Below are 26,344 nucleotides of genomic sequence, written 5' to 3' on the forward strand. Positions count from 1 at the left end.
TTTCATGACCTTGAATTAACATGATACAATAAATCTGTTACTTATACTGTAAATATTTTATCTGTTGTAAATATTTCCTGATTCCTGATAYAGTAAAGCGTTGTCTATTCTATGTCCAAGGAAGTGACAGAGTATATAATTAGCTAAGACTATGTTCAGGAGARGGTTAAAGTATAACTTTCCTAAATGCTTAATGATCTTTGAAGAAGGGTGTGTTTCTTTGGTTTTCTTCTTTGTATTCTGCTTTTATTTTGTTGAGTATCACAGTATTAATTAAAGTGTTTAAAACCCAAAAGCTGGGGAATTTAGTACAGATGAAGAAAAAGGTGCAATAAGCCTGGTGTTTGTAATAGAGTGTATTTTGGCCTTTGGTAGTTACAGAAATAATTATTGAAGTGATCATGGCTAATAACATTGTCCTTTTTGGGTAGTATTTGACTGATRTCAGCTTAATGTTTGTAGGAGCAAGATTCTTGGTAGAGGGATGCAGCAAATTTCTCTCTCTCTCCCTCTCTCTTCCCCCCCCCCCCCTTGGCACTTAACAATGTTGGTGTAAAATCTATATGAATTTTGCCTGGATATTCTAAAAGGATGCAGAGCATCCCTAGACAATCTGCTGCTGTCAAACCAGTGTAAGTYATATAATGATTATTACAGGAAAGATAAATCTGAAATGATGCAAGGCAGCATTATAAAATTCAAGCATTTGAAATTGGGTCAGGTCTTAGAAAACCTCCCCCACCCCCCAAAAAATTCATAAGTCTGGGTTCTTCTATTTCCTCAAAGTCCAAAATCCTTTAGAATTTCTGGGGCTTGGCCTTTTCTCCTTAATGRCTAGGAGACTCACTTTAACACGAGCAAACAAAAAGCCTTAACCTCTCCTACATAATTCAGGAATCAGGATTGTAAGAACAAGCTAAATTGCATGAGTCTTTTGATGAATAGATGAGAGCTAGAAACCAATATTTCAAGTGCAATTGGAAAAACGTAGTAAGACAAAACATGCTTAGCCACACCTGTGACTAGATTAGTTTTTCTGTGACTGCTTAGCTACCAACTTCATCATTTGTCTTGAACCAAGGCCTTAATATTTTAAGGGTTTATTATTACATTTTCATTAAAAAGCTTTCAGGATGAGCTTTTACTGGATTCCCAAGGAATGCCTAGAACAAAAATTACATTACTAAGTTCACCTGATACAATTGTTACTGTCCAACCCTACATTATAGAACAACAGATATTTAGCTTTTTATGGTAAATAAAATATGCTGTGCCATATTACTGGAATTAAAAACAATATTTATATTTTAGAAAACTATTGGGAGAAGACATAGCATTTTTATGCAAGGAAAATTAGCATAAAGAACAGTTAATAGCAAAAGATAAGTTGCCTGAATAGAGAGTCCTCTGAAGAGTTATATCTTTGTAATGAAGCCTCYTCCTGAGGGGAAAAATCAAGGTGTTATTTGTGACCCGATTCTATATATGACCTATAAATTGAAGCTTCATCTACCAAAATTAGAATATATTAGCATAATTTCTGCTTTTAACAAAAAACCCATTTTTTTGTGATGCTGGTACAGACTGCTGTTCTGGTGGAAACATCTGTCATTACTGAGGGGAGAGAGAGAGAGAGAGACCTACTGGATTTTATGGTGTGGCTCTACATAGTATTTCAGAGAACAGCAGCCCTTCTGTGAGTCAGTCAAAGTATTTAATTGTTCAAATGAGGAAAATTTATCAAACCAATCAACTATGTGGATTTTTTCAGCTCTTACGATAAATTATCCACATAACCAGGGATTCTTCTGAATATGCAAACTGCTATTTCCGATCTATTCCTACTTGCTGTTTTTCCAAGACTGCATAGTGTCATCCYGTCTTCAGATGAAGTTTATTGCTTTCAAGCTGGTGTTCTCCCACTCAGGACCAGGTTTGGAAAAACTCTTGACACATTTATGTTTGGTATTGCACAGGAGGCAGCTAAGCCAGACAGCAGACAAGGACTTACTATATCAGGAGTGAGTTCTGTCCCCTATGGATTTTTAGTGACTTTTAGTTCTTCAGTTTATTTGGTTGCTTTTCTATATTGTAATTTAGCACTTTTTTTTTTTTTTTTTGATTTGGAAGTTCCTCAGTACGTTGCTATCGTCTGCGATTCAAGCAACTCAGTGCCTTGTATTTGTTATCCCCTCTTCCCGCCTCCCCCTTAAAAAAAGGAGAGGGACATTTTAGAGATAATGATTTGTACTCTATTCAGTGTAAGCTGTACTCTAAGACTATATAAATTATCAAATTATAATTATACTTTGTCTACATACTTTAGTACATAGATAATTCAGCTGTTAATATTTGCCAAGAAAATTCTTGATTCTTTGTTTACCAGACAAAACACCAGTCCTGTGAACTGTTTTATTACAAAATATCCATACATAAATCTTCAAGGGCTTTTAGTAACACATAACAATAGTATTTATTCCATAAGTAGATAATAATTCTGTGTGCGTATTTGCACATGCATGAACTCATGCTCACAGAAGGATGCCATTTTAAAAAAAGATGAAATCTAATAAATATTGACAGCCTCTCAGACTCGATTCTTAAGGAACAGCCTTTTTAAAAAATGTATATTTGTTAAGATTAATCACTGTATTTATGCTAAAAAAGTACTTCTCATGATTTCTGCATTTGCTGCTAATCACAAGTTAGCTCGTTGCTGTCAGTATGGTTACTAAGGACCCACTTCTCTTTCCACTGCAGTCACAACATTAAAATTTGGAGGTAAATGTTTACTTAAAAAAWTCAAACCAGGAAGGGTTGAACTCRGACYAGGTTGCTCAGGGCTTTTTTGATCTAGTCAGGTCTTGAAAACCTACCARGACAGCAGCTCCCAGCATCTCTRGGCAGCCAGTTCCAGTGCTTAATTATCCTTCCTGTGATTTTTTTTCTTTCTTTATGTCCAGTCAGAATCTCTTATTTCAGTCTATGACCACTGACTCTTGTTCTTGCCCTRTGCAGTTCAGTGAAGAGCCTGGCTCTGTCTTCTCGATTATCTCCTCTCAATTACATGCCTTTTTTCATTTTGTTTTTTTTTTCTATTTTTTTTTCTTTTTCAACAGTTATATTAATTATATTTTAAGAGACTGTAAGATAACTATAAATGACCAGTTTGAGCAGAGGAAAAGAGAGGGATGGAGGGAAGGGACAGCTCCAGATCTTCACGACGTGGAGTGAAAAGGACACTGTATGTGCCCATTCGCTCCCAAAGCCTGCTCTGGAGTGCTCCAGCCTTTGAAATGTAGCATTACAAAGGTATAAGAACCTTATATATAAGGATAGAGAATATCTTAATGAAATCTTAATGAGGAGGGCTTTTCAAGGTTTTGAACCATGCAGTATAATAGGCTCTCCCATACATACTGTCAATTTATTTGTTTGCTTGACTCTTGAATCTGTTTTAGACCCGTGCAATTTTTATTTTGGTGTTATCTGTGCTAAAAGCAAGTTATTTCTTGCTTTTTCAAGGCTTTGTTTAAATGAKCCCTGAGAGTAAGTGCAGAAACCTGATATGATATACATCAATAGTTTTGAATTARTGCTCATGCAAATATTATGTCAAGTTGAGAAACAGTCTGTCAGTGAAATAAGTATATTCTGCAGGAAGGTCTGTGTGCTTTTAAAAAGCAAGTATCTTTATAATTCATTTTCCTGATACTTATTCTGATACTTTGTTAATCCTTTGTTCTGAATTCTTTAAAAAGTCAATGTGGAAAATGCTGTTGAGTTTTTTAATTTTTTTTAATATGCAGTCAAAACAGAAATGGTGCTTGCTGTTATAAAATTAMTTTTCTATGTGGACAAAGTCCTTGACTTCAGTCAGTTAGGTTTTTTTTGAAAGAAAGGAGGAAAAAAAAAATCCCTGTGAGTCCTTCCTTAACTTTCCTCCTTCCTACTTATAAAAGGGAACTTTTGCTCTTGACCCTTGGGCCCTGTTAGGCACAGAGCAAAATTCGTACTTATTTTGCTAGTCAGTGTGTTTACTAACAATCTCTGTTGTTAAAAGCTCTTTGATGACATCTGTCCTATATCCTGGCAGCATTAACATTCAGATGATACTCTTTAATAGATAGAATATTTGCATGTATTTCCCTCTTTTTTACTGTCACGCACTCTAATACCACCAAACTGAGCAGAATTATATTGCAAATACATCTGAATAGAACAGAACGTGTSATCACCTTGGGCTTTTTCCTAGCAATTGTTGGCAAAAGTGTTTAAACAAAGTCCAAATGGCATCCTGCAGAGTGTGTGGCTCTGGAGGGATACACAGTGAAAGCGTTTGTTAAAGGCAAAGCCATTCCTTCAGTCAGGACGAGGTTTTCTCATTTCCGCTGCTGATAGTGCTTGCATTGGCTGAAATTGTTATGCTTCTCTTAATACACCTTTGAAGAAGTGTGGAAGCTCACAGGTTCATCCATGATCTTATTAAGAGCTGCTTTTAACATCTTTAAGTCTGTTAAATGTCTAGAAATAATTGCTCTTTTGTTCTGTGTATARCATCATTGATTTGAAAGGACAATAGGATTATAAAGGCTTCTCTTTTTGCAGGCATTATGGCTGTTTCTTAGGGGAAAAAAGCAGTATATTAAGTATGAACTGACTAATTTTGGCTAACTAGGAATTTACTAAGGATTTGATTTTTAAARTTTAATTATAGTGTTCYGGGTGATTATTGTTTTCACAATTAATTCCATGTAACACCTATGACAGTTCATGAAGAGAAMCTCTGTATGTCCTTATGTTCAAACTATGCTTAAATGTACAATTTGATTAATCACATTGGAAAACACTGGTAAACAAAGCTTCCTAAAGTTAAACAATAAGAAAWAATAAACTGATTTTCACAGGCTCTGTTGAAYGGGCCTGCGTTCTGAAATGTGYGGGTGCTACTAGCAATAAGCAGTTAAAGGAACAACACAAACTTTGCTCAAGTTAATTAACTTTAATTTAAAGCAAGCTGATAGCAAGCGACTGTTAACATCTGATATCTTTTGCTGATGGGGCTGTAACCCCTGTTTCGGATGCTGCTTTGGCTGTAGCTAATGATCTGCTTRTGAAAAGGTGAATTACGCTATCTGTAGCTCTCCACTGCGGGACTAAGAGGCCGCGTGAAAGCAGCAAATACTGGGTTTTACATCTGAGAGCGCTGGGCGCTGTAGCTGCGCTCTGCACGGGCTCTCGGCCGCCCGGCCCGGAGGCTCCTTGCGCTCAAAGCCCTGAGGGGCGCAGGCAGCCCTGGCTCCCGGGCTGCCCGTCCTCTCCGGAGCAGCTTCAGCCGCAGGAGTGAACCTGCTGGAGCGCCGGTCTGCGCTCTGCTTTGGCAGACAGTCGAACGAGGGCTGAACACTGTCTTCAGAAAAAGGCAAACCTAGGGRCCTGCTTGCTCTGGTTTTGAGTGGTTTTATTATCATTATTATTTTTTTTAACAGATCTCTCTCTAGCAGCTGWGGTGCAAAGTTGCTCCCTTTAATAAGCCTCCAGAGCAATTGGAGTAGGTTCAACTCTTCATAAGCAGCTTAGCTTTAAAGCTGTTGCAGGGGATAGATGGGAAAATGGATTTACTCCTGCAGGTAGTGGTGTTTCTGCCTCAGTGTGCACTCACACATATGCACACTGCGTGTGCACACGAGTTGAAAGATTTGTAAAGTGTGGTATGTGCACATGTGTTTTAAAAGATCATTAAGAAGGAAGGTATGAGTGGGATACTGTGTCTGCAACGTGCATGTTGAAAGAACTTAATGAAGTTGTAAATTCAAGAGCATACAAACTAGAAAAGACTAATTGAAGGTGTTCTTGAAACAGCAGACCCTTTCCGTGTTTACATCATCTTACACTTTTTCCATAGGATTTCCACCTCATTCAGTACACAGAGTAGATACGCTGAACTGAGGATCAGAGGAGTGTTTTTCCATTTTGTTCGGAGAGTTGTCCTACATGATATTTCAACATTCAAATCAGTTTTCAGGGAAGGGTTGACTCTGACTATCGTGGGCTTTTGCCTTAAATTAATCACTGTAACTTCAGAAGGCTTTACAAATGTTTATTTTCATAATTGTTCCTTTTGTTGCACAGATGATCTAATGTTACCCATCCCATTCTGGATACCTAGGACCTGACTTTCAGACTGCTTAATGTTACTGAGCCCTTCAGAAGCTGAGAGCCCAGCTTTCACCRAGTTCAGTTTCAGCACAGATGGTTCAGTGCTTCAGTGATTCTGCCACCCCCAGTGGCAATTCTAGTTTGCAGGAAAAGAGAAATATACACAGACTAAGGATTTGCAGCCAGAGTTGTGGGTATTTTTAACGCTATACTGTGGCCAAATGTTGGAAGACTTTATTAAAACTATCAAAAGGCATTCCTGAAACAAAGACCACTGACACTCCTATATATTTTAAGTCACTGTTCCAAAAAGTGAGGGTGAAAGTTTTATCAATAAAAATTTTTCGGAATTTAGCACAATTTGTCTTCTTCCCTTCAGAAAATGAAGCAAACTGAGCAATGGATTTAAGAGCATGGAGGTGGTGGGCATATAGGCCACACAATTTTGATGTGTTCCTGGTCAGAAGAATCAGAGAAAACTCTCTCTATGTGCAAGTATCTGCAAAAGATGAATCAATCTATGTGGAAGAGAGCAGCTGGGCATTGTGTTTTGGTCCTACTGGACCAGCTGGGCAGAGTTAGAGGTTCCAGCTCAAAGGGGTGTTGATAGTAAAGCCATGATAGAACTGATGTTTTGGTTTCTTTTCTCCCCTTTTTCTTCCTTCTTGTTTTCACAAAAGAAAACTTGTGAACTTGAGCATGTGAAAGTTGGGAAGTGAGAAAATTAATATTGTCCATTCAACCACAGTAGGGACTCTTGTGCACACATTACAAGATTTTTGTGCATCGTGACTAGACATCCTGCTGTCTCGGGASATATTGTGGTTTTAAAGTTTATGTTTCACAACAATGACCGAAAATCAGTAACTGGTAATGTTCTTGCTGAATATTCCTGGTCTGACTGTTCTACCAAAGATAAAATTAATGAAATAATCCAGTAGAGTTACCTTWTTGACCTTTGCATGGTTCATGTTATGCCGAAGGCATAGATTACATAYGTTTTTCCATTTGGTTGSTTTTAATTAYGTCTGTTTAGTGTTGATAATTAATAGTAAAARCAAGAGACTCAGCAAGTTTTCTTATGCCCTTTAAAATTTTAAGCCGCCTCCCGTTTTTACTCCATTTTGCTTGAAAAAGCTATGAAAAAGATACCTGTGATATCTGAAACTAAAATCAGATMTCTAACAATGCCCGTTAGTTTGGGAACTGGAGAGGGAAGGAAAAAAGGTAGAGCCAAGCCTTCATTATTAATACAAACTTTCTTTTTTGTCTTTTTTCCCCTTTTCTGCCTATTGGAATAGGATACTTAGGAGACAGTAAAACTTTCTCTTCTCTATTTAGCTGCGTTTATCTGAACTCTGCCAGAGTTCAAGTTACAACCAGCTCCAGATATCTGACCTTGACAGCCCGAAGTCCTGCTGAACAGGTGTAGACCACCTGAGATTGCATCTCACAGGCTGGGCATTGTGCAACAGCTACAATTGGGTGCTTGTAAAGTAGGTTTGTGCATCAATGCTGCTTTGTGAGTCAAGTCCTCATTAGAGTCCTTTATATTCTCTCTTAGTGTAGGTGCAGTCTGGCAAACTGTTGAAGGTGGTGCGGAACAAATGCTGATCTGCTCTGAASTTATCTCTTCTTTAGAAAACATTCRTTTGAGAAAGATCTCTCTGGTAAAGAGCTCTGTGATAAAAATGGCTTAGAACAATATATCCACTTCTGTTTCCAATGTCATTTGTTTTTTAGATGATGGATCACAGTTTATTATTGTATTTTCAGGTGTATAGCACACTGGTTATTAGTTTTTTACTTGTTTTTGAATTTCTTTTTTCAGCAATGCTGTTTTATGTATGTGTTGTTGGTTGTACAAGGGGTAATTTACTCTTAAGTACCTTGTTTCCTTGCAATTCCACTTTCCTTTCTCACCCCTTACTCTGCCCACTCAATAGCTCCCTGCTTCCTCATTGTCTCCGGTATCACTGCATGTGCATGATTTCTGAGGAGATAGATTATCTGATGATTTATTTTCAAGTCTTTTCAATAGGATGCAGGTTATCTCAGGGGAGGGTTATATAGATAAAAATGTAATAGTTCTTGTCTGTGTGGGTTTTTGAACCTATTGAAAAGTGTGTGGTGTAAAGAGAAGGATTTTGGAAGAGCAAAGTGAGTTTATCAACCACTGAGATGGAATTAAAAATCATATTGTGTATTGTCCAAAGCCATCTGATAGAATTTGTCAAGAAGCAAGTGTTCATTAATGTTTGAGAGGTACTATAAAATAGGCAAAAGAAGTTCTTTATTCTATTCTGGGGAATTTTTTGGTGGAGGAATATTTTTTACTCCATTATATGTTTTAATCAAGTACGTAACTTTTATGAGTAGCTCTTTTTATATGCCTCCTTGCCTCCCCTTTTAGGGTTATGGATGTCATGAGTCGGTTTTGCAGGGTAGGAAGGATGTGTTTTGGAAAATTTAGCTTGTAGACACTGTTTGGCTTGCCTTGAGAAGCTGATGTCTTCCCATTTGCTGATTGAGAAGTRTTAAGTGAAGAGGAGCTGTATTTCGTGGGTCAAAGAATTCAGAATCCTTTTGGCCTTCCTGAATGTTTTGTTTTAGGTGTTAGAAGATGTAACCCCTTTCTGTTTGTAAAGACAGYCAAGTCTTGGTGGATTCTTTCTGCAACACTCCCATTTTACTGTCTTCCCAACAAACAGGGATGCAGCAGAGAGGCCATAACCATGTTGCACGCTGGATGCTACATAGATTAGAAGAATACTGCACTGGAAGGCTTTGGTTTGGGAGATGGTGATTACYGTGCCTTAATTATCCACAGGATGCTGTGGATGTTTACTATAAATTTCATCCATATTTCATCATTTGTAGTCTGACTGAAATTGGAACAGCGGTGAGGACTGTCCTAAAACAAGACAAATAGATGTTATCACTAAAGCATACTTGTATTTATTTGTATAGAACAGAAAGTTTACCATTAGTGTTAAACTCTTATTGTTTTAACTTATTTTACTTAACTTAGAATATCCATTGCCTAGTCTGCATACAGTTTCTTTTGCATAGTATGAGAAGGCTTGGGTAGAAGGYGCTTTGAACTGCAATATAGGTGTACCTATTATATTTCACCTCTTAATATTCAAAGCTCCAGATTATATTTTAGATCTGTTACATTATGATTGTTATGTTCCTCTGCTAATTTTATGCTGATGATAATTACTTTCACAGTTTCATAACACTGTAGCAGCAAGAAAATATATACTAACTGACTTTTTAGAGGAGGAAAAATAGGCTGTATTTGTTTGTAATATCTGAATTATTGACATTTCTGCTTGAAAAGAAGAAACTTTAACTCTTCTGCTTATTCTAGTGGAGTTAAGGTACTTTCTAATAATAGTAACCATCCACCCTACAATTTTCAGGAATTTCCAAGATTTCCATCTGAACGCAAGCCAAAGCATAGGAAAAGTATTGGACTGCACTTTCTGACTTCATTTAATGCACTCTATAAAAAATGATGAAAGGCTGCTTCTTGTACTCCTCTTGTGGGTGAGCAAATGTTTGCAAAATAGGATTGTGATTTTCACCTCAAAGAGAACTTTCCCATTCTGTCAATATTTTCACCTGTATGTGAAAGTGATTTCTGAAGTGTATCACCTTATGAAATTTGTGTTCTCTTTCCAGTATATTTTCTGATTAAGATGAAGGATATAAAATACATTTCTTTCCCATTATGTTACTGGTTGTTTGCATTGACTCAGAATAGAATGCCTTAAATTAATATACTGGCTTATAAATAGTGATAATATAGGTATTATTAAACTATCTCCCCTACCATCAGCATACCCAGTCATAATGACGTTCATCCTCCTGTGGGAAGCAGAGGGAACGCCAGTGGAAACTGCCAGATGTCCATTACAGGGTACAAGTGCTGGTCCAGATGTACCACAGGTGCAGCCACCTGCCATAAATTTCCCTTTAGACGGAGATAAATACATGCCACATCTGAGCTTCTCAATTAAAAATACAAGGTTCTGCTCAGAATTATTACATTTTTCTTTTCCTGAGGATGCTGGCTGCTGTTACTCTTTCTCTACTGACTTAATAGTTTTGTGGTTGTTTTACAAAGTTTCAGTTGTTTTCTAATCTGTCATTAGAATTGTTTATGACCTTTCAGGCTCAAGTCAGTCCACTATGTTAACAGGTGGCGTGGTGTAAATCACGATAGTCAGTGCTGAGGACCCGGTGTCCGCAGAAAGTGTGTCCCACAGCTTGCCTTTTGCTTTCATCCAGAAGGAACCCCACTTTGCGCTCTTGAGAGCCCTCTACGATGCAAGCCAAAGCTCAATAAGGGAGGACCAAGAGATTCGCTTCCAGAATGCTTTTCTGATCTGTTAATGTAAATGCTAGTGTAAACACTGCAAAGAAGACTATGGCTCTTCTGGTAAGGGCAATAAAAATCCCATTTTGCCTAAAAACTGGAGGACTGTATTACCCTTCAGTGACTCTGGGTGCTTTACCCAAGCATGTGCTAGCTTAGTTCAGCTACACAAGGTAAGTCTGAAACATTGTTCCATGTTGTTCCACAGCACGCAGGAAGGGTAGTAAATCTGGAAGTAGGACTATGAATTTTTATTCTGTGCTGCTATAATTTATGATCAGGTATGTCTTAACTACCCAGTTATAGAAGAGCAATAAAATATCATTAGTTGTACGTCCATTTTTTTTTAATGAAGTAGCAAAAAAAATGTGATCGGACAAGAGACAATGTACATGTGGCCGTCAGTCATGAATGCTGCAAATTCTAAATGTTTTTTAGCAGACCTGATAGTCTCTTTAAGTTTCTTTTCCTATGTTTAACGGTAATGATTATGGTTCCTTAGGAATCAGTGACAAGTGATCTTTCAGAACAGCCTAATGTTAACAATAGACCGGGGTTTTTAAAACTTTGGGAAAAAGCAATATAGTCCAACAGAGGATAACCTGGAAGTTTCGTAGTAAGATGAGGTACAGTTTGGAGGAAGCAGCTCTAAGGCAGGCTAGAAAAATTAGCTGTAGTCAAATGGCCAGAAAAAGGGATTTGRGCAAATACCATGTATACGTTCAGAATATTAAGTCTTGCCTTCAGCTGAGAATTTCTAGGGAATTGTGATTGTCTGTGTCTGTGGTGGACATCACTCATCTTGCCTAACACAAATTTTATATAGTGTTCCCACAAGAACAGCAACTACTGAAGCGTTTACGCCCTGTGGGAAGTTTCTCCTTGAAGCTGTGATTTCTAGTGAGCAATAATCCACAGTTTTAAGTGTACCTTCTCTGTAMGAAAAAAAGAAAATATTTTTTTCCTGAAATGTCTTTGTATGAATATCTAGGTCAGAACATGCTCTTAAGACACTCTTAAGTAGTTCCATAGGTCGATCAATTCATGGAAGAAATGTTTTAGCTGGGAGCTGTGTTTAAAATGATTACAAACGTTATTTGTTACCTCAATTTGACCATCTGAAAATAGAGACTTTTCTGGGCCAGAAAAAAAAGCTGGATTCCATTGTGGTAGAATACTTTTTTATTAGCTTAATTAGCTGAGGGGGATGAGCAGGGAAAATTGTGCTTCTAATCTGCTTATTCCTTTGCACCTTAGCTTTATTAGAATGTCATATATTACTTACTAGGTAAAAATACTTCTAAGAATAATTGAAAATAATTGCAGATTTCATTTTAAGGATTTTATTTAATTCAGTTTAAAAAAATTTRAAAAGCTGAAAGGAGACACTGGTTTTTGGAGTAATTTGTTCCACTTTGAGATCTCTTTCATATAATTAGAAATCTCTTAGTAATAGCTGTTATTTTGAAATAATGTTAAGATTTGAGTTAGAGTTCTTTTAGTTTATTGTGTCTTGCTTTTGATGACTTGATTAATTTTATATTCCTTTAAAATAATCAAATTTCTTTTTTTAATCTTTACAAAGCAAGGACTCCTAATTTCTTTCCCTCCCGGTCATAACAAATATTTGGTAAAAGGCAATGTTCATAGATAAAATTGCCGATTAGGGAAGGAATTGCCTTGTAAAACAAAAATAAATGTCAGAAAAAGTAGTATGTTTACACCTAGTATTTTCTCTAAAAATATTAAGTAGATATGACAGACGGCTGTGCTGTTGCTCCATATTAAGGATAATTTTAGCTCTTCCAGTTAAAATAGAGACTTTTCTTCTACCTGTAAGTACAGGTCTGAGGTGTGTGTGGTGCTCTGCTTTCTTTTGGCCTAGAGCCATGGTAGGTGTAGGGAAGGGTGCGGGTGCCGGGCAGCCCGAGCCACCCCTGCCGGCGTCCCCGGCGTTCCCGCGCCCGGCAGCGCCGGCGTTGGCCGCAGAACGGGCCGCGCCATCGGCTGGATCAAGGACATCGTCTGGCCGATTTTACTGGTTTTTCTTTTCTGAGCTGGTCAGGAAAAGCAGGCTTTTCCAGCAAGGTCAGTTGCCTGATCTGGAAGACCTCCTTGCCCCACCAACCCTGCTGTTAGCAAAAGGTAGGCGGGAAGGTGAGGACGTCACCTCTGCCTCCTCCAGCGCTGTGAGGCAAGTCGTAGTCACACCGTCGCCGCTGTGTTCTCTGGACTGGCCTCGCTGCTGTCGGTCTAACTCGCCTTCGTGGTCCCAATACCTACAGAAGACCGGTCTTCTCTGCGAGGCATCTACCCACGCCTGCATCAGCATCTTTTCTGCCTGTCCTACAGCTTGCAGGAAAGCGTGCGGCTTCATGGCCTGTCGCAAGGCTTAACAACCTCACCTGACAAAGGAGAAAAATAATCCATGCAAAAGGCTTAACGAGAAGAAAATAAAACCAAATTCTGCCACTCTGAGCTCTAGAATTTGCAGAAATAAATTGTTCACTGACATTTGAAATACAGTTCCCTGCGGGAGGCGTTGGCTAGATATGCTTTCTATCTGATTTGATGGAAGATCTTCAACTCCTTCAAGAGTATCGACTAATATAATGTTAAAACTAAGCTTGTGTTTTTAATACAATGATAATTTTCTTACATTTTTATTTTCCTAGATTTTTGGTGGGGTGTTACAAAATAATAGGAGAAAAGAGTCTCTGATGGCATCAAGCGGGTATCTCTTTTATGATATGATAGGATACCTATGATAAAGTGTTTCTCTGCTAGACTGGAATGATTTTTCCACTCCAAGGGCAAAGTTCTCGTAGAGATTCAACAGAATTCTCCAAAAGAGCTTAATTTAGTCTCCCTTTTGGAATGGACCTTGTGATCATTACATTGCTTTTCTTTCCTTCCTTCCGGGAACATGATTTAACTTATTAGGGAACCATCTAAAAAAGCAGCCTTTTTTTCAGTTTGTTTTGTCTGAAGAGATCACCAGGCAGTTTCTCTTTGAGTTATAATAGAAACAGTCATGCTGCGTATATTACAAAAGCTGCTCACAAAAAAGATTTGGGGACCCCATCAAGGCTATTCAAAATAATTTGAGATTCTTAAATTAAGGATTGAAATCTGAAACCACATTATCCAAAATCATTAAAAATGTTTCACTATTTTTTCCTATTTCTTGAGCTATAAAACMTTCATTCTCTAGGGTTTAGACTGATAGATATAATTATATTGATGTAGCAGAATGAAGGGATGATGCTGTCAGTATTTATTTTCTGTGAAGTTTAGAAAAATCTGGTGTTAGGATGTTAGTAGCTATTTTCTCTGGCTACTTGTGCTGTTTATGTTTAAATAAGTCACTGTTATGTTTTGCTTTAGATTTTCAAAGGAAAGCCAGTTAATACRTTGCATTGCGCTCAGCTGATAAGCCTTAACATTAGCCTCAGGGCATCTGTTTTTCTTCATTTTTTGTTCCCTCAGTTTATAGAGAACAAAAATCATAGGGAAAACAGAGTGATTAGAGGGACTTCCAGCTGAGCTTAAGTCTTTGTTTGCAACAYGCAGACGTATAATTTAGACTTGCCCAGCACTTTTCATCCAGAGAGCTTTCAAAATGGGTCAATATCCTCATATGTAACTGGTGGTGAAACTGTTAGATGAGAGGGGGAATGGCTAGTCTGAGATCTCACAAGAAATAAGCAATTAGGAAGATGACATTCACTTCCACACGTTTCTTACACTTGGAAATGGCTAAAGTACTACTGACACAGGATGTGATGCCTTTATTGTGGAATGGGGTTAGGATTTGGAGGCATAAGGATGAGAYTGAATTTGGATTTTGAATTCTTTGTTTGGTTTGTGTTAAGAAAATTGGGTAGACAACTAGAGTCTGACCTGGAGGTGCTATGACAACACTTACCTAGAAATTATAAACTGGGAATTTACACAAAAATATAGGCGGTGTCTTCAAAACCAGGAGCTCGCTGGTTTTGCAGCACTGAAACCTCACTTTCTTTTTCCAGGTAGAGATCATGTTCTGCCAGGGAGGTATACACTCCCTGTCTGCCTAGCTCAGGTGTGTTTTTTTTTTTTTTTTTTTTTTTTTTTCTGTTGGGGTTTTTTTGCAACCAAAAAGGAACCATCAAGGGGCTACTTGTGAATCCTTGATCCACGGCTGACTTGTGTAGGACCGTGTCAGAGCTGTCCTGTAGTGCTGTGCTAGATCATTCTGCCCTGGTGTTCCCCCTTCCCCTCTTACCCCAATACACATCTTTCTGCTTTTCCTTCTGCCAAGGATGGCAGTGTGGCTAGTGCAGGAGTTGACTTCATCACATCCATTAACAAGGGCTCAGCACAGGAGAGCTTTGAGATTGRCTCTTTAAAGGCCTAATTTGATGTGACACTCAGATTTTTCCAAGTGGTGCAAAATGCACTGAACAGGCCAGAGAATTTGGCCATGAATTTTGAGGCAGTAAGTCTTGTTAATTGGTATACATACAGCCTTTTTTACTTTAGCTTTTTTTTATTGTTCCCAAGTATATGTGCAGCTAACGTAGGTGTAAATATTTGAATGAACTCCACTCCCACTAAAGCCTGGATATTTAACAACTCGGCTGCAACCTGAGCAGCAAAATAAATGATGTAGATATCTCTCTACTCTATTAGAAAGGTCAGGTGCTGAGTGTTGTAGAAAATCTACCTATATGATAAAGATGTCTAGAGGGAGCATGAATTATGAATATTTTGATTTTGTTGAGCATAAAATGAAAATAAAATTTTGGGGAATAGCATAACATTTCTGAACAGTAATTGCAAGAAAATTTATGTTGTCCTCACTCTGCTAGAGTTCATGAATAGTATCTTTATGGGCAAAAAGCAGTAGAACAACGTTCAGCAGTTTGTAATTCAGGAATGTGGCTATTCTGTTAGGGATAATAAACTCTTATAGTTCAGCAGTAATAGATGATTTAGGGAGATGGCAGATACTGGAATATCTTGTGCTACAGTATTTCATGCTTGAGGTTATAAACTCTCTTTACTGTATCAATAATTTTAGTTGTGATAGAGGTATTTTTTGATATGTGTTTCTTTTGTGGGGGGCTTGTTCAGAAGGAACGGCAAAGGAAATACAAGCGTGTGTCATTTTGAAAATGGATTCTCTGGGTTTTTTTCTACCCAAAGAGTAAGTAGTAAATTCTCTTCTAAGGCTTGGGCACAGATCCTATTTTCTCTTCTGRTTTAGAGTAAATCAACCTTCCCTACATATCATTGTATCTGAATTTCTGAGCCCAGAAGTAATGTGAGACTTAATATCTTTTTATGAGTAGATAACCTGTCAGTAGTGCATAGTGGTGCTTTCTTGAATTATTGTAGCAAATGCCAGCCTTTCCAATAAAACCATAGTGGGAGCTCGAAAGTAATTGTACAGTAACTCCTTTAACTCATTACTAAAGTGTTTTATGTTCACTGAGGCATTCAGGCTTGGAGAGGCATTTGTYTGAACACCAGTGACCCAAACAGTTGTATCGGATGTTGCTACTGATTAGGAAGTGGACATGGAAGAAAATAAAATAAAATTTCATAAAATGAGGAGCTTTGCAGTGGCTTTGTCAGCCTGAACTGTGGAGTTTGTGTGATAGAGTTACAGAGCTCATATGTGACCTAGACAGAGTAGCTTTCTGGCACATTAATAGTTCCTCAGACTGTCATGATAACCCATGTGCAAATTCGCATATTCCACGATCAGCTCGTGTCCTTAGTGCCAACCTCATGCGTGTTTCCTTGCATACCTGACTAACAAAAAAGCTCTCAGCAAGGGTCTCTAAGCTTTTAGCTTTTTTGTTCCCAGGCCGTCTCTGCAAATTCACATTAGTTTCTTTAGGAGATAAATGATGTGTCCRAGTACTGCTGAGCGCTCTTCCCCAGCGTAGCGGGGGCAGCTAAGCACAGTAAGTTTAGGGCCGCTATGTGATAAAAGTCAGTATCCGATAGACGACTTCTCCAAAGTTTCTCCTTCAGTATGGATGGAAAGGGCAAATTCCRTATCAGTGGTTATTTGGTTCCCCATCAATGGTCAGTAGCTTTGTGTTGAGTTTTGTATATAACTATAGAGTATGTTAGTCACTATGAAGCAGCAAACTGCTTTAGTCCTCTTTTGTGACATCCAACTTAAAAATGGAGCTGTTGCGTTGTTTTGCTCGGGCTTGTTTCTTAACATCACTAAGCTTAGGCTAATCTAATCTTGAAATTAAAAAAAAGTTTGGCTGACTGGAAAGAAGTCTGTTCAGGAGACAAAAGAGGACATTTGTTCAGGAATGGAAGAAAATGGATTTTAGGGCAGCTACAGCTAAACCAGGAAGCATGTCATGTTCCCAACTCCGTGTGAACTTGTTCACATGCATAATGTGTCTTTGTTGAATTCGTCATCAGTGAAATGCAGGAAATACATACATAACTCTGAGAAATACTGTGAAACCAATGAGGCTTTTGTAAAGAAAGCCACTGATAGAAAGTTTGCGTGATGTACATGCAAATGCAATGCTTTCATTAATCAAGAATTTGTATTTAAAAGAGTAGCTTTTGTTGTTCAGTTATTTTGTTTGCTTGGCTTTTGTAGTTAATTTGGGGGGAAGTAGATGTGAGAAAGTTCTTGAGTTACAGAACAAGAAATGATTTACATTGCAGCAGATGTTTACTCACTTTAATTTTTGGATTAATTAAACAGGAGCCAAGCCTGCACCAGACAACTGCAGTAGATTAACAGAAATCTTTGTGAGAAGGCTAAAAAGTTAATACAAACTGACTTTTTGTGTTGTCATGATTAGTTGAACTTTGCAGATATTTTGAATAAAAGTGGTATTGATTCTGTATTGCTTCATGACCAAAGCTAAGTGTTTTTGAGCGAGATTAGTTTATTTGGATTATTCCTCTTGTATAGATCCTCTCTTACACATGCAGTAACAGCCAAATTTAGACCAGTCACCCATGAATTCTGAAGATTAGAGCTACTGCACTAATTTCACTTTTGTTTATACCAGTTTTACTTGAGCTTGTAACTTCTAATAAAGAGCCATCTCTTTATTAGAAAATCTTTTACTCGAGTTAAATTGGTACTCTTTTGTAATATAGACAAGGCTTTATTCAAAAGGCTGATGTGACAAATGTCATTTTTTGCCTGTTGCAGCAATTGAATCCCTGGGATTTCTGTGGCTTGGTGTAATTGTGGTAGTCAGTTAAATTCTTCACTTTCTTTTGATTTGCTCAGGGAGTTCACCTCATTACTTTCTAAATAAAAAGTTTATACCTCATTATTATTTAAAAAGGAAAAAAAATCCCTTTGGATTTGACTTTATTTAGTAAACTCAGGCATACTGAAGGGTTATATGAGCAGAAAAGATAATTTATTTTGATAGATAACTCTGAAGACTAATGGCGTATTTGTGTGCTCATTTTATATGAGAAGGGAATTAGGACAGAAGTTTGTAACATGGTCTGATTTTGGTTCTCTAACTTAAAGTAAAAAACATATATTCTCTTGATATTTCCAAATAGCATTTCCATAGTCCTTTCACTAACTTTATTTTGACTTGCTTAGTTTGGAAGCTGCTAAGATTGTGAATGAAGCTTTGTGGAAATTGTCTTTATAGACTATGATCCTAAAATGCTTCAGAAAACCCAAGACAGACACCACATCTAAAATTCTACATAGATAGGCTGTTTTAAGACAAATTTCAGACTGTTTTAAGCCTGCTGTAGGGAAGTGTAACAACATACCTGTTCTGCCCATTTGTTTCAACAAATATAAATTGGTATCTCTGCCATTCAATTAAATGTGATCAGGATTGAAGCCTTAATATGGCCTGTATTTAAATCTGTGATACGTATAGAGGTGTATTTAAGAACATTTGAATGACTTTCAGCATTCGTGTTACTTAATTATTGCACATCATTCTTTTACTGGAGCTTCAAGTGTTACTAGAGTTTCCAGTTAAATCGTGCAATTTATTTTTTTTKGTCTTAGGATGAACTGTCACTTTGGAGAAATTCCTCCAGGATAGAAAAATGCCTTAAATAAAAGACAAACTATTTTCCTAATCTTGGGGATTATAACGTGTGAACAAAACCTGGAAGAAAAATAACAATTACTTTTTTTTCAGTGTTCTAATGCAGCATATAAAATATGATGGACTGATGCAATGGATAAATTCTGCATTCATTTATGCTAATATATGGCAGTTTTTCTTAGATAGTCTCCATAGTCAAACTTGGACAACCAAAAACAGGTTTATAGTTGTCAGAACCTTTGAATAAGTCAGAGAGAGTTATAATGCACTTGAGCCTTAATAAATTTACAGTTWAATGACTATCATTTTTTTAGAGGCAACTGAATCCAAGAACATTTAACTGCTTTAATTTTTACATATTCATTTCTGAAGGGGATCAAAAAAATGGCTAGCATCCCTTTTGTATGCTTTMAGCTGGTTTTGTCTTGATCAGGAGTTCTTCCATTGAATCTCTTTGCTGTATACCTGAATAACAAAAAATACGCAGTAAGTAGGTCTTTGCACCCATGCTGTGCTTTCACAAACCCACACATATAAAGTTATTTTGGAAAAGCCCTACTCTGGAGACGACAAAGAAGTTTTCATAGCTCTGAATATATCTAAAACACTTTATCTTGTAAAAAGAATATATTTCATTTCCTTTCATGTTTTATTTTCTGTTAGACACTGCATATTATGTGGATTTTTTTTGTTTTTTCTTTTCTTACTTCTTTACATTAAATACCAAGGCACATTATATCTCAGAAAGAGATACTCTCTATTTCAGTTAGAAGCCAACACCACCCAGAAGTTAAATAATCCTGTATCTTATGTCTATATTCTTTTGTAATGACTAATTCATCTGATTTGTTGGAATTGCTCTGAATTCTCGCTGCTCAACTGRAAGCAGCTGAAAGTGTTCGCTTTTCTTGTCTGATAGTCTGTTCCAAGTTGCTCCAATTTAGTGAAGGTCATACTTAAATTTAGCGACGTCTCCAGCTATTAAAACGTGGGTAATGCTATCTGCTTTTCACCAGAGAATGTTGTGGTAAAAACTACATTAATCTACATGAGGTATGCAGTGACAGCAATGAAACTCTTGTAACAGCCTATTTAGACATGCTTTTCTGTGAACTACTCTTGAGAGTTATGTAGGACATCTACTGATGAGGTAAATAACCAAACAGTATGCTTTAGTTTATCCTAACAGCCTTAATGGTTCACCTTTGCTAAAAATGCAGTCTTTTTCACTTAGTGAATTAGATGCTTAAGAAATGAGCAAACTACTTTGTTACAAAGAGAAATAATCGGGTCAGTAGCCTGCTCCCTCTGTCATCTAAAGGGAGGTGAGAAGTTGGTTTTGCATAGCGTTTTAACATGCRCACCTTTTGCGTTGTATTTAGGGAGTTTTGTTACGACAGCTCGTGCGTGCTTGCGTGTCTCCTCCTGACGCGCAAGGGGAACTTGCTGACTCGAGAGGTGGCTGCACCATGTGTTACAACAAGGAATTTCAGCATTTAAAAGAAATACCTGCAGTAGATTTTTTTTTTTTTAATGAAGTTCTTTGTCACCATTCTTAAAAGCCAGTGCAGCAGTAATGCAAATATTGTTATGCCTGGGGGGAGGTTCAAAGCTGGTTGCCTCATCTTAGCAGCCAGAGCTTCGGGGCTTCTTTAAGCCCGCTCTGGGGACGCAGCACCTGAGCGGCCTTTGGAGGAAGAGAGACCTTTAGGGAGGGAGAGCAATTTGAGCCCAAGWAAAGCTCTTTTCTGCTGAAAGCACAGGCCTGTCCTTAGGCTTTGCCACTTTGCTTGAAAATTAAAGCGAGCCCTGGGAAGGGGCGCGCGCTGCGAGGGCGCCGTGCCGCACGTGCAGAGCCGGGTGTCGGAGCCCGGAGCGCACGCCCGCGCGTGGAGGCGAGAGCCCGCCCTCGCTGGCGATTTAGGCGTGACAAAGTGCAAGCTCCGTCAGTGGGAAATGATTTTTGGAGGTGTGTGTGTATTTTTTTTTTTTAAGGTGTTCAGCCACTGCTTGAGTTGCAGAGATCAGGTCCTCTGCCAAAACTGCAGTCAGCCGGGAACAAATGAGTTATAAAATTCAAGGTGCAGAACTAATTGTTTMTTTTTAAAATCTGGATCAAGTGGTATCATTTATCTTTAGTAGTGCAAGTGTTGCAATGTTACGTAGTCGTGYTGCTGTGCCAGGATACAACTCTGGTTTAAAACAGAGCCTTCTTACTAAGGCTCTTCCTACCCTTTTTTTCCTACTATACCTCTGATGCCTTCATAGGCCTCATTCAGGGCTGTTTCAGCACTTGGTGCTTGCTAGGTGCTAGAAGTATTTATTTTATCTTAAATTAACAAAAATAAAATATGAAACGAATGTGGTTTCTTTTTAATAACGAATACTTTGAAAAAATGAGTTGTATTCTCCAGTTATCCAGTTCAGTAACCTGTGTATTATCAATTSATCCATTCAGCTGTGAAGAGGTTTCGCCTTTTTTGTTCGTATTTGATTGTCTGACAGGCAAAGTGACAGCAGTGAGTCTAACTTCTGTATATTAAATTTCTGGSTCTGTAGCCACAGGTTTCCCTGGTGTGAGGTTGTCTTAGCGCGTTTGCCCGGGTGAGGACGTGCCGGTGGTTCCGTGACTTTCGTTTGGTGCCTGCGTGTGGCCCTGTGCCGTTTTACAAGCTCCCTGGTAAAGCAGCGYCGCGGCGAGCGCTGAACGTTTCTGATTTTCGTGCGAGTCGAGGCCGAGCTGCTYGCTTAAGGCGCTTGCCTTTCGGGCTTTTGCATGTGTTGTGAGATGTGGTCACAGTACGTGCAAACGCGCAAGCCGCGCTCCTGGGCGGTGAGGGCCCCAGTGCGTCGAGCTGGTGCATCGGAGGAAGCAGCAGCTGCCGTCCGGCTTTAGCCCTGGTGCTTCCGCGTGCCTTATCCCGTTCCCAAACAGAGAAAGGCAGAGACAGGGTGCACTTTCTTTGCCTCCCRCCTCCCTCCCGTTTTTTGATGGGATCCAGCATCTGTGATCTGCAGCCATCAGAGTATGGCACAAAAAATTGTATTTTCTTGACATCTAGTTTAGGCATTTCTGTCCTTCTCACGTATGCTAAACATTTACAATTTTTTGAAATAGTGTTAAGATTTAAAAAATATCAATTTCAGTTGTTTTTATTTTTTGGTTAGGTCTACTGCATGCTGGAATTAACTTGTGATGCTTTGTTCCCTTTCAGTTGCTGCGGTGCTATATCTTGAGATTGCCCTAAGAGTCTGAGTTTCAAGAAATGTACATGAATGCGACTAGAATATATTTATTTTATGTACTTTTCACTTACTCATTTTTTTCAAGACAGCTATTCCAAAATAGCTTCTCCAAGAGGCAGACCAGATGAATTGCAAATATAAGAATAGTTGTAACGCGTCAAGCTTAAGGCCTGTGTAGTGTAGTGTCCTGTCTCCAGCATGGCAAGAGCAGGTGTCTGGGGAAGAGTATGAGAACTGAGCAAACATGCAGTGGTAGCTCCCTACCATACTTTATTGTCTTGCTGGGATTTCCCATGTCAGAAGCTGTTTTGTTTTGKTTTGGTTTACTAAATAAATGGAGACAGATTTTTCTTCATTAATTTGCCCAATCACTTTTCTGAACTGCATTTGAAGAATATTTTCTAAATATGTATTCCAGAAAAAATATAGAAAAATGATTTATATTTAATGCAATTATTAAAATTATTAGAAATAAATGAGAGGTTTTTATTCGTTTGTTTCAGTGTTTAACCATTGTACTGCAACGTGAATTTTGCACTGCAAAGTGATCTCAATGACATATACAAATGTAAAGCAGTCAGACTGCAGCTAGTACCTGAAATTTTCTGTCTAGATAAATTATATGATATAATTTTAAGTCTTTGCTAACCTCYAGCCTTTCAGACTAAAAATACTGCACTGAAATTAGCTGCTGAAGAGCGAAATTTGACGTTTTATGATTCCATGTATATTTTCCTGTTTACCTAATTAGAATTTCAAAAACGTATGTTTCAAGTGTACTGGAGCCAGGACCAGGATAATACTGAAAGCCAGACAAGAGCAAATGGCATTTGCTGGCAAAGGTTGGTGTGTTTAGAAATGCTCTTGTTGTTAGCGTTGCTCCAGGAGTTTTCTCATTGGTGTACACGCTAGCCATCACAACACATGAGAAAGATGAGAGATTAAATGCAATAGCTCGCATCCTGCTTTCGCTGTCAGACAAAGATCTTTCAGCATCTGCATTATCTTATTGTGGTTTATTCTTGCAAACCTATTTTTCCCTTCCCTCTCCGATAACACCCATTTCCAAACTCCTCGGTTTGAAGAAATGCTATCTCTTAATATCTTCAAAATGCTAGAAGCTTCAGTATTACTTGCAGGGAAAATAATGCTAAGAAAGGAAATATGCATTTAGCATTTGGGGAAATTCTTGACAATTTATTGCTAGGTTACACTGAGTAAATATTTGTTTTGCTCTTTACATTGTACAAAAAAAGAAGCCTTGAATCTGGTGAAAAATCAAGGTACTAGCTCATTACTGGTAAATCCAGTTATTGTTAGTCTTCAGTGGCGTGTGTGTGCCTTTGCTGGCTGGGTGGCAGGCTGACTGGCTGTCATGAGCAGATGGCCCAATGCTCAGCGAGTTAATACTAGCATGTCTACAGCTGTGTGCAAACATCTCTCAGATCAAAGAGATGCAACTGAAGGCCAGTTTCCAACTGTCATTACTCTTTGCAGGAGGAAGGAAGCATCTCAAGCTAGTTTGTTTTTTCTTTTCTTCTTGCCCCTGACCTTTTCCCTCTCCCTGGAACAAAGAACAGGTTGTATGCAGGTAATATGGTTTTACAAAAACTAGAGTAATATTATTTTGAGGTTTGTCATTTTARAAGGATAAGGAGCAAAATAGTGTAAAAGGGCCCTACTTTATTTTTATTTCAAGCTTTGGAATAAGAAAACGATAGGTATGTGATATGACCTGCTGATGCATGGTCTGTGCTGCACTAGTAGTGTACTACTGTGGTAGTAGAGAGGCACTTTCCCTTTAATTTTGATATTTATCATCCTCTCAATTGCTAAAAGTTTGTTACACAAACASCAGACAAGGGTGTTCTTAGATTAACCTATTTGCCCATTTAATGATATTAACAAGTATCTCTTTTTCACTTTTATTAGGTTATTGAATCACTGGGGATTATTATATACAAAGCCCTGGACTATGGCTTGAAGGACAATGAAGAGCGGGAATTGAGTCCTCCACTGGAGCAGCTTATTGATCATATGACTAATACCACAGAAACGGATGGGAGTAAAGATGAGGGATATGATGCTCTGGATGAAGGAGTGGAAGATGACGATGATGATGAAAAAGAGGAAGTTGAGGTCATTCGTTCCTATAAAGATGTCATGAAGGTACAGTAATGGGCAGCTTGATATCATACTTAACTGTTCTTATCGATAAGAAAATCAGCTGTTTTCTGTGTTATTTTCCAACATGATACTACGTCTCTGGTAAGTCATCTTCCTCCTGCACAGTTCATTTGCAACAATGGCATGCTACAGTATTTCACCTTTGTCAGTAAGCAACAGAAAGTAGATGATCAACTTTATCGTAGGGTGTACCATTAATATTACATTCTGCTTTAATCTGTGCACTGCATATTGAGCTTCCAGTATATCATCTGTTGAATTCTTCTGCATACACCTGGATAGTTTACAAGCTGTTTAATTCACCTTTTCATTAGTGCAGTATTACTTTAATTATTTCTTATCAGTTTCTTCCGTTGCCTTCTTCCTCTACTGAAGCAAAGGACTGCTTAAAAGAGTAGCTTAATTGTGTGGAGTGAGTCAKAATAGAGTATTTCATTAATGCAGTTCTCGATCTGAGTTGTGAGATTTAGAAAGAAGGCTAATGAATTTTAATTGCAACAGGTTCTGTAATATTATCTGGGCTACTGTGGACAATCATTTAGAAGTATTTAATCCTCTATTTTCTATAGAGTAGTCTTCAATAATAATTCTAAAGCCCACTGAGGTTTCTGTAGTAGTGACACATCCACAGCATGGATTTTGACAAAACTTGTATAGTTGGTTTACTCCATAAATAATCTGAGAGTTTAATATAGGTTGGAAAATTATATGTTAACTTGTGCCCGTGGATTGAACACTGTGTACTGCTTGTTTTAGGTGCAAGTGTTATTCAGGGACTAGAACCTACACAGCTAGTGTAAGTGTCACAGAAATTGGAGGTAAGGGTRGAAGCTGAGATTAAAACAGAACATCCTGGACCTTGCACACTGCAGAAACAAAGCCCCCTCTACAAGGCCTAACTAAAACCTGCCACTTCTCTTGGGTTGACAGATAAGGGAAAAGCTCTTAGGAGATTTGAATGGGAGTAAAATTTGAGATGCTTTTGTATATGTATCTAACTCCTGGGGTTATTTGGAAAAGTGTCAGTGAGTGCCACTGCTCATGAGCCTGGTTAAAATTCATAGGTACGTTCTCATGTGCCTTTCTTCTGGTGGACTCGCATCCCCTCGCTTTTGCTTTTCCCCATGACAGGGCTGTGCTTGCTTTCTCATGATTCCAGTTGCTTCACAGTGCTGCAGCTCATCTGTGGATACATGTGTTTGCTGTCTCCCTTTCCCCTGCCCAAAGTATCTTCTTTCATCCCTGCATCAGAAGTGATGCTACATACTTAGATGCCTTCATTTTTCTCTTCTCCCTCAGAGAAGCAGCAGGGGTTAGAGGGAGAAACGACTGAAGCTGCTTTTGCTGACCTGTGTTGGGAATGGCCTGGCTAGATGTTGTACTCTCCCCTTCAAACCCTGCCACTCCCAGCCTTTCTGAGTCAGTGCTCTCGTAGGGCAAGGACGATGGCTTTCCTCTCACCTCCCTCTGCCACTCCCTCTTACCCGGTCATCTTTCTCAGAAATGGCYATCAGGAGCAAAGGCAAGGAGTACCCTCCTAAACCACTGTGAGAGCCGTTCAGAGCAGCCCAGCATTATGTCTTGGGTGGTTAGTATGGAGGATAGGTGCAATGTATCTTTTCTTCCTCCTCTTTGGCAAAAAAACCCATGAAGTGGTGGAACAATCAAAGTTGGACGGTGAGAGGAAGCTTTTCTTAGTACATGGGCAGAAGAGATGTTCGTACACACAGACCTGAGTCCAGTGGTTTGTAGAGGTGATCATTTTGAAAGTTCTTTATTCAGTTTTCTGGAAACAACGTGAGTCTGGAAAACTTCTCTGCAATCCTTTAGTTGCACTCGTACACTTCCTTGAAACATAAAGAGGATAGAAAAAAGATTCAGTCAGACWTCAGCTGTTGAGGCTGTTGAATGGTGCCCTTCTGGTTACGCTTTGTTAGTAGATATCTGTTAGTGTAAGATATCTGCCTATTTATGTTTYTTAAATGAGTTTCTTTAGTTTTATCATTTTTTAACATTAATTTCTTATTGTTACAGAAATGTACTGCTTTTGTGACTTCACCCAACTTTACCTRTCAGTTCTAAGTCATCCTAACTTTTACACCTAGATGACTTAGAATTCTCTGTTGTTGTTTCTCTTCAATTTATTGGCTGCAGGATTAACTCTGTGACTTGCCTTTATTACCAAATCTGCATCATTGTATATGTTCCACTATATTTTTGACATTAGTGTGGATTTGTGAGATTCCTTTTTCTTGACTTTGTACCTTTTCATAGTTAAGATCATATTTTGGAT

The 26,344-nt window shown here is 38.3% G+C and overlaps 1 protein-coding gene across 1 annotated transcript in view; it reads left to right on the plus strand.

Annotated features, from left to right (window-relative positions):
- The window catches only part of SPIRE1 (spire type actin nucleation factor 1), a 129,285-nt gene that overhangs the window by 32,717 nt on the left and 70,224 nt on the right, over positions 1-26,344 (plus strand). Inside the window, exon 3 of the mRNA XM_085322500.1 lies at positions 23,797-24,033. Coding sequence (XP_085178626.1) covers positions 23,797-24,033 — 237 coding nt within the window. The remainder of the gene's footprint in view (positions 1-23,796; positions 24,034-26,344) is intronic.

The sequence above is a fragment of the Rhea americana genome, unplaced genomic scaffold, assembly GCF_003343005.1.
Source record: "Rhea americana isolate MKP2758 unplaced genomic scaffold, rheAme1 scaffold_78, whole genome shotgun sequence".
In the NCBI taxonomy this organism is placed as follows: Eukaryota; Metazoa; Chordata; class Aves; order Rheiformes; family Rheidae; genus Rhea; species Rhea americana.